Genomic DNA, 14,951 nt, shown 5'->3' with positions numbered 1-14,951 from the left:
TCACTTAACAACTCTGTGACCATACTGATATGGTATTAATGAAAATGTAGCATAAAATATTAATCTTATTCTTATCATTACAAGCTCAGGCTAGAAATCAATTTTATCCACTGAAAAATAGATATCCCTAGTAGAACATCTCCTTAAAGAGGTTTTTTTTTCATAGCAGTGTACATCTCAGGCAGAATACAAAAGAACGTGAAAATATTCCCTGGAAGCAGCTGAAGAAAACTACAAACAGCATTCATCCAATTGTTTTCATATTATCGCCTTTAATTTACAATTCAGCTTTTATTCTAAAGACGAGATCAAAGCATCAAATAGTTGAACTGAGACTGCATACCTAATGTGCAACTGATAAACATTTGACTTTTTAAAGTGATGTTCATGAGATACCACCATTGCGTATCACTCCCTCAAATTTACTCTTAGTGGCTGCTCTGATCTTTGTAAAATTTTCTTGTAAATAAAAAAGAGATCTGAGACATGCGGGTAAACATAGCATCATAAAGAAGTGACAGATTACTGATTTTATGAACTGAATTGCCCAGTTAGATTACTGAACACAGGGTTTGCTGTAAAAGCAATAAAAGTCCAAAATAACTACCCCCCTGATATGAGTAATGTTACACACTTAAATATTGCAGATTAATGTAGAGATTAATCCTTCTGTGCGGGTCTAGAAATGTGTTGTAATCACCCATCCATGGACTCATCATAATATTTCATGTTAAAACTGAGTAAACAGTTATGTCCCTAATGACACAATTCAAGTGCACTGCTGACTTCAAACATGTTTATTAATAATCTATTTTTTTGTGAATTATTATCAGCTACACGTAAATGCATTGTTCATTTATTTTCTTTAATTAAAAGCAAATCAAGCAAGACATCGGTCTAGCACACTGCGAGCACTAGCCTGGAAAAAAGATCTGCTTTTCTTTTTTAAAGTTATAATCCTTAAGATTTTTTTTTGTCAAACTTTGCTTTTGGTGCAATCTAATTTATGTCTGGATATTTCCAACAATAGCCATGCATGGCCTGTACTCGTAAAGGTATTTTTCCTCCGAGTCTCACTTTTATAGTAAACAAAGAGAACAAAACATGTAAGAGAATCATACATGATGGCTTCCTGTCTACAACAAACAAACTTTTTACATCATTCACACTTTTCAGAGGCCACGTTTGTGGACTCAAAAGTTTCCCTTTAAAGATCTTATAACTGAGCCTTAGTTAGTGTTGTAATGGATGAAAATGTTTCGCCTATAAATCCACTCTGAGTCTAGACACTCTGCATCCTACTCATTCTCATCGGAGGAGCCGCAGAAAGTGATGATGGATATCATCAAAACAATTTTATGTCGGATCCCCTGTGGAAAGATACAACCCTTCTCACTGAACTCTGAGCACAAACATCAGAGGGCAGCCAGATGATTTTCCATCCCCATAATACATATTGGTCTGACTTCAATAGTTGATGCAAGCAGAAATGTGTGGATTGTTGTCCAAAGGGCTGTTCATCTGATAATCATGAGCAATTAGAGGGGCACTGATGCTTTGAATGAAAGCTCGGCAATCTGCTCCGCGGCATCACAGTTATAAAGTTGTTTCATACACCAAACAAGAGGTGCAAAGCTTCAAACAGCAGCAGCTGGTGATGTTTTCCTGGATGTTACTGTGGAGTTGGACTGTTTTTTCAAGTTTTTTTTATGGCTAAAACCACTTATTGGTAAAGTGATAATTATAGCGGTATTCTTCATGCTGGTCACATAGCCAAACAGCCCACACTGCTATGAAAACACTGTACTCTAAACACAAAAACACAACATAACCAGTGAATGTCTGACCTCAGTTTTTTTTTAAAAAAACCATAAAAGTAAATATAAAAATATAAAATATAAAAGTATAGTAACACATAACATAAAGCTTGACAAGTCAAGGTAAAGGAAAAGTACTATTAAAAGCATAACATTGTTGGAATACAGGAGTGCATTTTTTCCTATGTTAAGCATGAATTTTCAACAGCAGAAAATCTAGACTTTTTCCTGCTATATCAAACTTTGTTCCGTTTTGAATTGCAATAATATAAAGGGAACCATTTTAAGATACTCTTCAAAATCTAAGTTTGAGTGATACTCTGGCACGCTCTTCTTTCACAAATGATACCTGACAAGATGTGGAAACAAAAGCAAAAAAACACTTGTTTGAATGTTGATTTATATAATTATTATTTAATTCCAGGGTTGTCCTTTGTGACATTTTTTTTGTGATATTCATTGACATGTGGTTTTGGGGAAAAACATAATCCCATTAGGGGGAAAAAAAACATCACACCCTTGAAAGACCTGTTGGTCAGTTCCAGTGACTCTGTTGTTGCAACATGTATTTTGATATCTTGCATTAAGAATGTGCTTTACAATTTCCCACATTCTTTTGATGAATTTATTTAAATTCTGTGTTTAACTGTATACAAAAGCTGTGCCACAGATCAGCTGACACTGCTGCAAGTCCTTTGTTACTCAGATTTGATTCAGTCATAAATGACTGAACGTTCTTTCAGATGCACAATGTGAGCACAACTCCGTCCAGTTTATCTGCTGCGTCCATGGTCAAATAATATTCTGTAATTTACATTCAAATAGTAAATACAGCTATATGTAACAGAATTGACAAACTAATTTAAATTCCAGTTATTGTGTTTCTACATCTGAAAGCTGGTCTGAAGTCTTAAATATGAGTATATTCATTTCCTGGGAAAAACAAGTTACAGGCAGGCTGAGGCAAGAACAGACAATTTCTTGAATATGAGTTTGCCTTTTGCCTGTTTGTACAAGTGAGATGTTTGACTACTTAGACTTATGGGAACTGGAAATGTGGAAAGCCCCGGTGAATAATGAATGAAGCACCTTGACTGATGGGCAGTAAAAAGTTATGGCCCCACCCGTCCCTTCCATCAAGTCCTCAGATCAATAAACAAAACATTAAATACTATTATACGGTGTATAAATAGTTTGCATTGCAACAATAAATAATGCTAAAGTTGAAGCATGGGTGCACTATAAATCATGAATATTTTTCATCTTAATATTTAAATCACTGTGAGGCCAAGATGTCATGTAAAAAAAAAAAAGTTTTATTACATTTCTTTTTACAGAATGAAAAAATCATTTTAATTAATCAGATATTTATATATTAAACATTTTAGTACAGAGGAAAAAAAAGTGCCCCATCATCACACAACCAAGCCAAACCATCACTCGGGCTGATCACTCCAGCAGCCGCTCCAAATGACGAGTCACGCCCATACACAGCCTGAGGAATGCAGTACTATTGCATTGCAGCTAATTCATCCTGAGTCAACATTCCTTCGATATCGTGCATTAGCTAATGAGCTTTAGCTGCTGACTACAGCTGCACAAAAGTAACAGATCTTACATCAGACACTGACTCAGACGTCCTGCAGAAATAAATTAACTGACAGTGTTTCTGGAGGTCTTGGATTGAATGACCCTGTCAACATAATGACATCATACATTAAAAAAAAGGCATTGGTCAAAGCTAGGCACCTATTCCCGGGCAAAAGGTGTAAATGGCCTAATTAAGACAAAAGTTTTATTTGAGTTAAAAAAAATGTACCATCAGTAATTAAAACAAATCTGAATTATAAATAGGCATTAGAATTAGGAATCTGGACTGTAAAAAAAAAAAAAGAAAAAAAAAAGACCACAACAGATTTAAAACCCAAAACAGTGTAAAAAAAAACTAACTGCACAGTAATACTATGTGAATTGGCAGTAACCAGATGTGCTGGTTAGTTCAACATCTTGAAAATACAAAACATACAAAACATGGAAAAGTTCCTCCAGCAGACACTTAGATGACAGACGTGGTGTAATGCACTTGGATGGATTCCACCAAACCTGTTTGCAAATCGGTCAGAAAGTAGTCCCAGACATTGAGTGGCAGATTGGCTTTGGTGGTTAAAGGAATACTTCACCCCCCAAATGACCATGTGTGTATCAATTACTCAACTCGTGTTAGGTTGAATTTGTGAGAAGAACTCTGTTTTTCTTGCATGCCTCCAAGATAAATGAAGAATCTGAAATTATAAGGCTACATGTTTAACACAGCAAAACTCAGAACATCAATTTAAAAACTGTCACACGACTTGTGCAGTATAAACCAAGTGTTATTTACCCAATCCTGTGCTCGGCACTGCCCAAAAAAGTGAAAGTTTAACTTATTGATGGTCTCGTCAAAGCCAGACACCATTAACAAAAACAGTAATTTTACCGTGCTGAACATGGGAGCTGCTGGTCTGCTTCTGTGTTTATAAGTTGGTTTATTTGTGTTATTGTGCAACTTTGCTTGTGTTATTATGTGACTTTGATGAGTCAGAGCTAACCCTTGAAAACACTGAAGGCAGTGGTAGACTAACAGCTTCCATGTTCAGCAAGGTAAAATTACAGTTTTTATCAATGAGGTCTGGCATTGAAAAAAAGTTTCAGTTCAGTTCCTGTTATGACGGGGCTGCTGTTTGAGAAGCACTAAGCATAACAGATTTGAATTACACTGCACAGATGTGTGAGTTTATAAACAGATGTTTTGTATAGTTTTGCTGTTGTTACACGTGGACTCCCATAACTAAACAACACTAAAATAAGTGTTTTGGGATTCTTCATTGGAGGCATTCAAAATTAGGACAAATGAAATGTCAACATGGTGTGGGTGACTGATACACAAATGAACATTTTAGGGATGAAGTTGTCATTCTGTCGCTGAAGAGTCACAGATTTCAGCCTCTGCAGTAAGACACTTAACATTCGCTTGCCCTTTCATTTCTTATATCCCCCCCGCCACATTAAACGTGAGCTTCTGTTATGAAGTCGAAAAAAGGCCAATTTTCTTCAAATGCTGTTGCTAGTCAACTGTGACAGGCATATAGTTAAGTGTAAATTGTTTATTATATGTATTTTGTGAAGCTTTTTGACTGCTGGCAAAGTGAACCATCTGCAGGACTGTCTGGCTCTGTTAAAAAAAAAAAAAAACAGTTTAGGAGAGACATTCAGAAACTGCTATTCCTTCTCTTACCACATACACCCCAAATGCCTTCAACCTCATGAGCTGACTGAGGTGCAAGATTATCATTTCATCACAGTAAAAAAACACATCTTCATCGTGACTCCAGATGCTCGAAATTCAGTCTGAGATTTGACATCCTTACGTCCCTCTGGCTCAAAAGAAATTGGGCCTCTGTGTCACATCATAGCCCTCACAAGAGTTACATTAAGTGGCAACCTCACGTGACATTGATCTTTGTGGGGATCCTCATGCTAGACACAGATGGCGATGTTTGTTTGTGAGAGGTCCATAGAAAAACTTTACAGTGACACCGCAATGTCCATTTTCTCTGTGGCACAGTGAGCTCTGGTGGGCTTCTGTGGTAAAGCAGCAGCAGTGCCGTCGCTACCTGGATGCATCGGGGATGAGTCTCTTAAACCAGCGGCCCACCGCCACGTCCACTCTCAGCACTAACGTGACCCCGATCAGCAGAGACGCGCTGCTCATCAGGAACCCTGAGGCCTCAAACATTAACCTAAAGAGAGAAAACAACAGACTCTGAAGTGATGGTTGGAAGATACAAAAGTTTAAACAATTCCAGTTTTTAGTTTCAATTCAAAGTCCAACTTGGCACCTTTTTCAAACCATGAAAATGTTGTTCTAAAGGAAACAGGATAAGGCGAGAGGGAAATCCAGGCACTCCAAAAGTATGCAAATGTGAAAAACAAGGAGGATTTACATTAAAAGGCCTTTATTATAGTGGCTAAATCATTACAAAAAGCCAACATGTTTCAACCAAACACAAACCTCCTTCTATAAAGAAACTTTTTTATTTTTATAAAAAGAAATTTGTATTTTTCTGTGTTTTTTAACTAAATGTTCACAATTTTGATAAATGCAAAGCACAATAACATTAATTAAAAAGAAATAAAATCTAGCAATTCCCCCTTTCAGATGAGCAGATGTAAATATGTAGAACTCACAGTGGTCGCACACTTTCTAATGTGTATTCACTGAACAGCCCGGATAGAGTAAGTGGTTGGCATTTATACCGTGTCCATATTCTCAAAAGCCTTTACTGTTAGTGAGTTTGTGTGAGCTGGAAAATCCATTCAGGCACTTACTTGGGTGCAAAAACCTTCCACACCATTAGGTGTCTCCTGAGGATAGCAGCGGCACAGACTGAAGCAAAGACCTGTGAAGAGATGCACAGATACTGACTGGAGTGACGTGATACCGTTACACATGAACGGCAAGGCTTATGAAGAAAAGAAAAGAAAAAAATAAACACAGAAAGGAGACTTAAGCTCCGGTCACACATCCTTAAATAAATGTTTGAAATTGGTGACCAAACACTCAGATGTTACTCTAATGTGTGAATCTACACAGATTGAACTGAAGCGTGTCACGATCTGTGGACGAACCTGTGCTCCGAGAATAAAGAGGTAGCGTGTTGAGAGTTGAAGAAGGGCGGTGCTGAACTGCTGGGGGTTTTCTCTCAGTCTCATCTCCATCACAGCATCCTCTCCTTCGTCCCCACAAGCGCGTCCTCCCCTGCTCCCGCGCACTTCACACACCAGGGGCCAGAACAGTAGCAAGGGACAACCCACTGAAGACAAAATCCATGGACACAAATGCTAATCAGCAAGGTTCAGTTTCATTTCTAGCATTGGGCTAAAAACTGTATAACTCAGTTACTTTATTTGAGATCAACTTATAATTAAATTTTGGAGATGAATGATATAAGAAAAAAACAAGACTTAATAAAATAAGTAAATAAAAATATTTAAGAAAAGTTAAAAAAGAGTTTGTGCTATAAGTGGAAACAAGTGAGCTATAGCATGGGTGTGTGTATATACATGTGAATACAGCTATTTTGTTAAATTTATTTCTTTTTAAATTAATTGTATTCACTCTCAGTTTTTTTTCTTCTGCACAATATCTACTTCTTTTGAGTATGTTTTGTTATAACAAAATTTGAATAACTTATTTTGTTATTTCATTTACTTCAAAATAATAATACACAGGATGGATCAGCTTTGATCAAACACTCAAAAGATCAACAGGCTTTTTAATTTCTCTACTTCAATGGACCAGGGTGCCATTTCTACTGTTGACTGAATATTATAATTCTTAGTTTCTAATGAATTTGTCTTTTATTCTGTTGAATCCCATAATTTTTGCAGCAGCAAAAACCTAATTTCCCTAAAGGATCGTGTTTTTAATCATGTTTTTTCATCACATCAAACTCAGTAAACTCATTAAACCATTTGTTGCTGCTTCTGTGTGAATAACTACCTGCGAACAAGATGTGTGAGGCAAAAGTGTTGAGGGTAACCAGTGAGGCGGGCAGAATGGTGCCTGTGTGTCCTTCAGGGAATCCCACAAAGGCAGCGCCCCACTGGATGGAAGGGAAGGTGGGAAGGTGACCTGTGGCATGGAAGAACTGGGTGGCAGCCAGGGCCCACAGCACCACCGGAGTCCAGGGCACATTAAAACCACCTGAAAGGGGAGGACATTTTCTTTAGAAAGGTCAGGATTCCCACAAATCATCATGGACAAAATTTCAAAACCTTCAGAAATTTTAAAATCCAACCAAATTTCTGTTTTTTACAATTTCTGTCGGTTATAGATGGTGTCATTTTGGTGGAAAAAAAAAAAGTCACACGTCAATGCATATCAGAGCTGAGTAAGTCATCAGCTACAGAAAATAAATTCCCTGTTATGTTACATTAATGTACTTTAATTTATTATAAGCAACACATTTCAATTATTTTTACTAGTTCCATGACTTTTGGAAAATGTGATTGTGAAATTCCATGACTGTTCCAGGTTTTCCATGACCATGGGAACCATAATAGGACATAGACTGTGACGTAAGGGACAAACACACCACAAAAGCAGAGATTCTGAGTCTCACCAGAATATGTTCCTTGCAGGCCACTGAGGGTTGTGGAGGAAGCGTGAATGTGCAACAGAGCTCCCATTTCGAGCAGCAGCAGGAGGAAAGACAGAGCCATGCCCTCTGGGTGCAACAGCAGCAGTCCGATTCCCAGCAGGCCGCAAAACAGCAGCAAAGGGGCAGAGTACACAGTTCCCAGCCCGTAGGCCTCCACAGCGGGCCTGCTGTCCACCTCGCTGCCCCCGCTCAGCTCTCCGTCGTCCAGCGAACGACGCATTCGCTGGTAGATCTGGGGGATGAGGTGGTGCAGCTCGGCTTGGGGGCTGATGCCCGTGCTCGCTCGGTAGCGGGGCGGGGGTAGGGACGGACCTCTGGCTGAGGCTGCAGCCCTGGTCTTCACAAACACAGTGAGGGGGTCCAGCCAGATCAGGAACAGCCCCAATCCCAGGAGACAGAAGGCGGCCCTGGGGAGGGCCAGCTGGGCCAGGCTGATGAGCTCGGCCAGATTCCTAAAGCTGTCCTCTGGAGTGGCACTAACAGCCCAGTGCAACGCCAGGCACACAGACAGCAGCGGCAGGATCCAGCGGGCCGTGAACACCGTCCCACCTGCGGAGTTGAGGTTGCCGTAATGGCGGAGACAGCGCCTCAGCAGGTATGTCCACAAGCCCAGGGAGACGACAGAGAGCACATAGTGGAGGTTTTTCAGCTGGCTGTTCTGCAAACGTGAAAGAGGAGACAGAAACAGGGACGGCTGGCAGGAGCCCTGTTCTTCCCGGCAGGCGTGGAAGGAGAGGGAGAGGTAGAGACTGCCAACAAGAAGTCCTAAGCAGGCTAAGAGGGTGCTGCTTTCTTTCCTCACAATCGACGGGGACACAGCTGGCGAAGGCAGGAACCCTGCAGCCTTCAGAGGGTCATAGCTGGGGGGCACGAGCAGCCCCTCCCAGTTGAGATGGATGGGAATATAGAGAGCCAGAGAGAACACCAGAAAGGTCACGGCGCGGCCCTCAGCGATCACGTAGCTGTCTGAGAGCAGGGAGGCACAGCGGAGGAGCGGCACCAACAGAGGGGGGATGAGGATGCGGCGTGGGGTCAGCCAGCCTGTGCATTTCGGAGCTTTCGATCCGTTCTTTTCCACAGCGATCGCTCTGTATCGATGAGCTCTCCAGAGGAAGAGAAGTTCGGAGCTGAGGGCGGCGGCTGCCAGGCACCACGCTACCTCTACGTAGCCCTGCATGAGGAGCTGACCAGCAGCCACACAAACCCCTGCCATTAGTGCCACTAGAACCGGGGCCTTGAGTCCAGGTCCGTTCTCCCGGATCAGTATGAAGGACAGCTCAGACAGGATGAAACACGTCAAGCAAGCAAATGCCAGGATGGCTAAACCTGCCGCCATCTTCAGCGGGTTGAATCGAGCCCAGGTAGCTCGGCAGGTGTCTCTGACGGAGGTGAGGTAGGCCTGCAGGGAGGCGGCCAGCTGTGGGGAGGGTGACCGACCCTCTCTGACCGTTGTGAGGTACTCAGAGGAGAGGCGGGAGAATTCATGCTTCAGCTGAGAGAGGCTCTCCGGGGGGATGTCTTTGGCCATGCCAGAGTACGTCTCCAGGAAACGGTTGACCTTCAGAAATAAAACAGAAAAACAGGATTATTATACATGCTCCATAATGTGTGCAGTGTTTCCTGTATGAAGATATCTAAAACCTGTGCGTGACAGCTCTAAACTCAGCAGGCTACCTGCTTTGCATTGATCCACAGCGCCTCCAGCTGGCTGAGACGCCCAACTGCACCTTCAGTCTGTCCATGAGGGGGAAACACGGGCAGGAGAACCTGACCCACACTGCTGTACGGGATGGGAACTCCCAGCAGCAGAGCCAGGGTGGGCACCAGGTCTGTCTGAGGCACCACGTGCGGTTCACTCTACAAACATGAAAATAAAAAAAGAGAGAAAACAAAACCCAGCTGTGTTACATTACTTCTCCAATTATCTTTGTTTTAATGGGCTGCTTTGATATTTTTGAAAACCAAAAAAAAAACACATCCTTGTAAGGAGGGATTTGTACAGACATACATCTGTTTCTCCAGTAGATAGAGATCTTTAAAGTTAAAGGGCTGCTATGGTATTCTTAGAGGTCCAATATGTAACAGGAAGAACATGTCATAGTGATCACTAAAGATGTGCAATTACTTAATGTAAGATGAGACAGTTGTCAGCAGCTGACAAAAGACAATCTTGGGAAATGAAGGGAAATCCAATGTGCCATTGTGCAATGACCACTTGTGGCCACAACGGCTGCTGTTCGGCTAAAGTTACTTAGCCTCGCATTAAATAACTGTCTGTATTTAGACAAAGTTCTTTTACGGCTGCTTGTTATTCAGTCCTAGTTAAAAGGACAATAAATTAATAAAAGACAAAAAAGAACAGAATTCTTTTTCAGTAACAGACGATTTTTCTTCTGTGAGCACTAAAAGTGAAATCTATTTAGTTTGAGAGCTTTTTGTGATCCGCCTTTGTGAACTGTAATTCAGTGAGATTGGTGGATTTGCTCATTTGTGAGTGTTTCACTGTCAAGAAAAGACATCATGTCTAACAATAACCCCTTTCTTTGCAGTAGGGGATTTCCTGTGTACTCAGGTAACCTGATCCATTATATAACGCTCCAATTATGCAGCAATTATGGAAGTCATCAGTGAAGTTCACTTTACTGGTGCGAGATCCACTTTTATCCCTGAAAAGGCGGAGACCACCTGCCAGCATCGATTTAGTAGATTCGTGGAACTGCACAGCCAACCGTGAACAGAAACGATCATGCACTGAATGGTTTGATGTTTCATACTCAGAATACAGCAAACACTCTGCTGATTTGAGGAGATAATTGTGATGTGAGTGAATATTTGCTGCTGATATAAAAAGACATAAAAACACAGATAGGAGCTAATAGTTACATGATGATTTTCCTCTGGTTCATTATCAGCTCATCTTTAGACTGAATCTGTTGTTTTCTTTGTCTCTTTGATAGTATTTTATGTTCTTTGAAGGTGCAAGGGTCCAAAGTTTCATTCTGACGATTATTAATAGATTAAAAAGAGTCTGTTCTGTCAGCTTTCGGCAGTCTAAAACAGTGCTCATCTCTCACTCTGCATTTCATTTACATTTCCTTTACTTATTATTGGAATGTGGCATTTGGATCTGGAATTTATTTTTATTACCACAAAATGTCAAAGCACATTTATACCAGGGATGCATGATATTGGATTTTCACAGATATCTAATATGCCAATATTTTCTGACTCGTTTGGCTGATTACCAATGCTGATACATACACATATGTTTTTCCACCTAAGTGCAGAGAACATTGAGTTTTTCCTGTTGTGAAATGACATTATTACACCTACCCTTATTGTGATGGCCCATTAGTGGCACATGCAAACAAAATATACAGTGGATTTCCAAATGTAAAAATTCAAACTACTTTAACCTATGTTACATGTAAAACAGCATGCATCTGCTGATGCCGATGACATGCCGATACTATCGTGCATCCCCTTCTATTCTTTTTATATGTGATATAATGTGACATATTTCTGTTGTCATTCTGCATTCTGCAAATTTACATGCGCCATCATTGTTAACAAACTGCCTGTATAAAAGGCGACGACTTCACCGACCTGAGACGGCGGTCCGGGAAACAGAGGAGAAGGGCTGTAGAGGAAGATGGCAGCATCTGTCTCCTTCTGACTTTCTCCACCGTGATCTCCAGTGTCTGTCATCCCGTGATCTCCCATCACCACCAGCAGGGTGTCATTCTGCAGGCGGTCAATCACAGACCTGAAGGAAGAGCACGAGGGTTAGAGGGATTCAAATTTAAATCCACAATGTCTCACATGTGAAATTTTAATGTTTAATCATGAATCAGTTGCAGTCAGTGTAAGTGGTTTTAATCCTTAACCCTTTGACACCTGAGCATATTGGCTTGATGTCTTTCAAAATAATGGCAAAAAGGAAGAGGGCCACCAAAAAAAAAGCAAAAAGTACAAAAAAATTACCTGAAATTCGTTTTAAAAAAGAAGAAAATAAAAGAAAAAAATTTCAAAAAGGATATGACCTGAAAAAAAGTGCTTTTCTTTTTTCCCTAGACATTTTCCCAAATCTTTTTTAAAACAATTTTCTAAATCTACCAGTTTCTTGCAAACGTGGTATATTTCTTCCCAAGTTGCTCATTGCTGTTGCTCAGCAGCTGTGCTGTAGTCTGACCTGATGACTCCGTCCATCTGGGTAAGCTTGTCAGCCATGGCCGGGTGGTTGGGGCCGAACCTGTGGCCGCAGTGATCCACTCCGAGGAAATGAGCAACCAGGACGTCCCAGTCATTCCCCACCACTGTCAAAACCAACAGCAAGTGACAGACGCACAGATGTGAAGCGAGTACAACAGAAGAAGAGCGCAGAAGGACAGAAGTAAATACATACTAGTTGTGTAGAGGTGCTGGAGGATGCCGTTGTCCACAGTGTGCAGATCCTTGACATTGAAGGAGGGGAAGGGCAGGGAGCGGTGGAACTTTTTAGGAAAAAGATTCTCCCAAGTGTCGTCGCCCATGAACACAACTCGTTTGCCTGTAAAGGGATACACACATTTCAAATGAACAAAATCTGGACTTTTGGAGTGTGATTAAGCAAGTAAAAATGAAAGAAAAATACATCTGTAAGGCCATATAACTCTAGTTAATTCACAATGAATTAATATTACATACATTGAAAAGCATTGGATTTTATGTCTCCCTCTGCTGGCAGGTTTCCACAAGAGCATACATAATAAGATGTTAAATCCACTGCAGAAGAGACTTGATGATCACTAAAACTATGCGGGGAAAAAAGCAGTATAAGCCAAATGGGTTGGGTTTTTCTTATTGGCATATTGAATATCAGCAAAAAATCCAATATCTTGCATCCTTACTGTGGATAATTCAACTCCCAGTAAAAATATCCTGCATAATCTGCACAGAATTGTACACACTTCTCCTTTAAGTTTTTATTATTTAGTATTATGACTATAAAGTCAAAGCTAAAAAGGTTCATTTTTTGCCTACTCCACCCTGTAATGACTGCAAACTTATTTTAAAACTAGATTTTATTCCATTTAAATGATCGTTTAATCTTTGCCCCTCTTGTCTGCACTTTTGCTATTTCTTGTAGTGTTCTTTATTTTATTTTTTTTCAAATTATTTAGTGATTAATTGTACCTTATACACCCTATTTATTTCCTCTTTTATTGTAAATCTGTGTCCTTTATTATGTTTTAATATGATATTGCTCGGTAAAGCACTGTATGGAATGTGCTATACAAATAAAGTTGCCTTGCTTTGCCTATACTGGTACCATTGACAAGATTTTTTTTTCATAATACTGAAGCAGAAGTGCACTTTTTTTCCCTTTTTACACATATTTTAAACCCTGGACTGCTTGGTGCTCTGGCAGTTCATGCAAAATCCCCCCCCCCAAAAAAACAGGAAAGGCACTGGGGTGTGGTCAGAACAGCAGCAGCGTTTTGATTTGATAGTCACTAATTCACCTCAGCTGTGTGTGTTAGACTGTGAAGGTAGATGTTCCTCTTGAGTTCTGCAGAAAATGTGTGTTTTGCATGGATACAACTGTGGAAATACTTACCGACTTGCCCAAACTGGTGGATGAGGTTGTCCTCCAGTATAGCACTGGATGCAAAGTTGTTCCCCACATCCACAAAGGTGGGCAAGGAGCCAGTGGTGAAGCCCTTGATCCTCTGCATGGTGGTGGTAGGCGGGTCTGCACGAAACGGGTACAGGCGGCTGTGTGAAGGCCTGGATGAGACCGTCTCCTCCAGCACGGGCAGCTTGTTCTCGTAGGGCCGGGGATCCGTGTTGTTGGGGTCGAACCAGGCGAAGTCGATCTTGAGGGCGTCGATGATGAGGATCACAGCCCTGCGGAAGCGCGGCTGGACGCGGCAGAAGTCCACCGGCTCCTCTCCGGGCTGGAGGACGTCTCCGCAGGTGCTGGTCCGGTTCACCTCCAGCCTCACCAGCAGGAAGCCGCCGACAAACAGGTAGATGCCCACAAAGTACACCGCACACATCCAGAGGAGCAGGGACAGCACCGGGAGCCCCTTCATCCTGGTGCAACAAAAATTCAGACACTTGTTTCACACCAAAAAGTCAAAGTGCAACACCTGCTACGAGATGCTAATGCTAATAACGTATATATTACTGAAGGCGCGAGTTCCGCTTTAACCAAAATTCACAGTGCACCGTGTTAAGATTTGACAGGTAATATTAACAAGCTAGGTGATCCAAGTTAACGCTGTTAGCCGCGGCTAGCTTCCCTCGCTCTTGTCACTGACCTTGTAGCAGTCGTGTTTTCGTCCTCTCTCGGCCGGAGGGCGGGCGTGAAGTGTGTGTGCTAACAACACAGGGGCACAGGTGTCTCAGGTAAACAGAGAGCGGCGCCGCACCACCCTCACCTTCATCTGGACTCCAGTACAAGATGAGATTAGATGGCTGGTGACAGCTAGGAACTTCAGCGTGCAAGCAACCCGGCGGAAATATATCGCGGACGCTTTTCTATGTAACACTGTGCGCTAGAGAAAATTTTGCCCTAAGTTCAAACTTTCAGGCACATCTACAAGTATTATCAAAATCTAGGAATAAAGCTTTAAATGAATATACGTTGTAAAATTGAATAAAAAGGTAAAATATATATATATATATATATATATATATATATATATATATATATATATATATATATATATATATATATATATATATATGTTTATGTCTAGGTCATTGGTCACCCTTGCTTTCTTTCAATAATATGGGAAGAAGGCGATTGTGCAGACAAAGAAGAAATTACTTTAAAATTTACAGGATTTTACCAAAGTATAGGAAACTTACCTGAAAGCTAATAATAAAAATAACTAAAATGAAATACAAATTCTGTAGTCATTTTTATTATGTAATGATAATT

General features: G+C 40.9%; 1 protein-coding gene across 1 annotated transcript; it reads right to left on the bottom strand.

Annotated features, from left to right (window-relative positions):
• Positions 1-3,112: 3,112 nt before the first annotated feature.
• Positions 3,113-14,507, bottom strand: pigo (phosphatidylinositol glycan anchor biosynthesis, class O). The gene is made up of 11 exons (XM_042509111.2): positions 14,326-14,507; positions 13,620-14,098; positions 12,426-12,569; positions 12,213-12,336; positions 11,627-11,786; positions 9,695-9,877; positions 7,982-9,578; positions 7,360-7,563; positions 6,486-6,670; positions 6,186-6,256; positions 3,113-5,596 (listed from the first exon to the last, which is right to left on the bottom strand). The coding sequence occupies exons 2-11, from the start codon at positions 14,095-14,097 to the stop codon at positions 5,467-5,469; spliced, it is 3,276 nt and encodes a 1,091-aa protein (XP_042365045.1). The 5' UTR covers position 14,098; positions 14,326-14,507; the 3' UTR covers positions 3,113-5,466.
• Positions 14,508-14,951: the final 444 nt, after the last annotated feature.

The sequence above is a fragment of the Plectropomus leopardus genome, chromosome 20 (assembly GCF_026936395.1).
Source record: "Plectropomus leopardus strain MGB_pleo_1.0 chromosome 20, ASM2693639v1, whole genome shotgun sequence".
In the NCBI taxonomy this organism is placed as follows: Eukaryota; Metazoa; Chordata; class Actinopteri; order Perciformes; family Serranidae; genus Plectropomus; species Plectropomus leopardus.
This window is presented reverse-complemented; position numbering and strand designations above follow the sequence as displayed.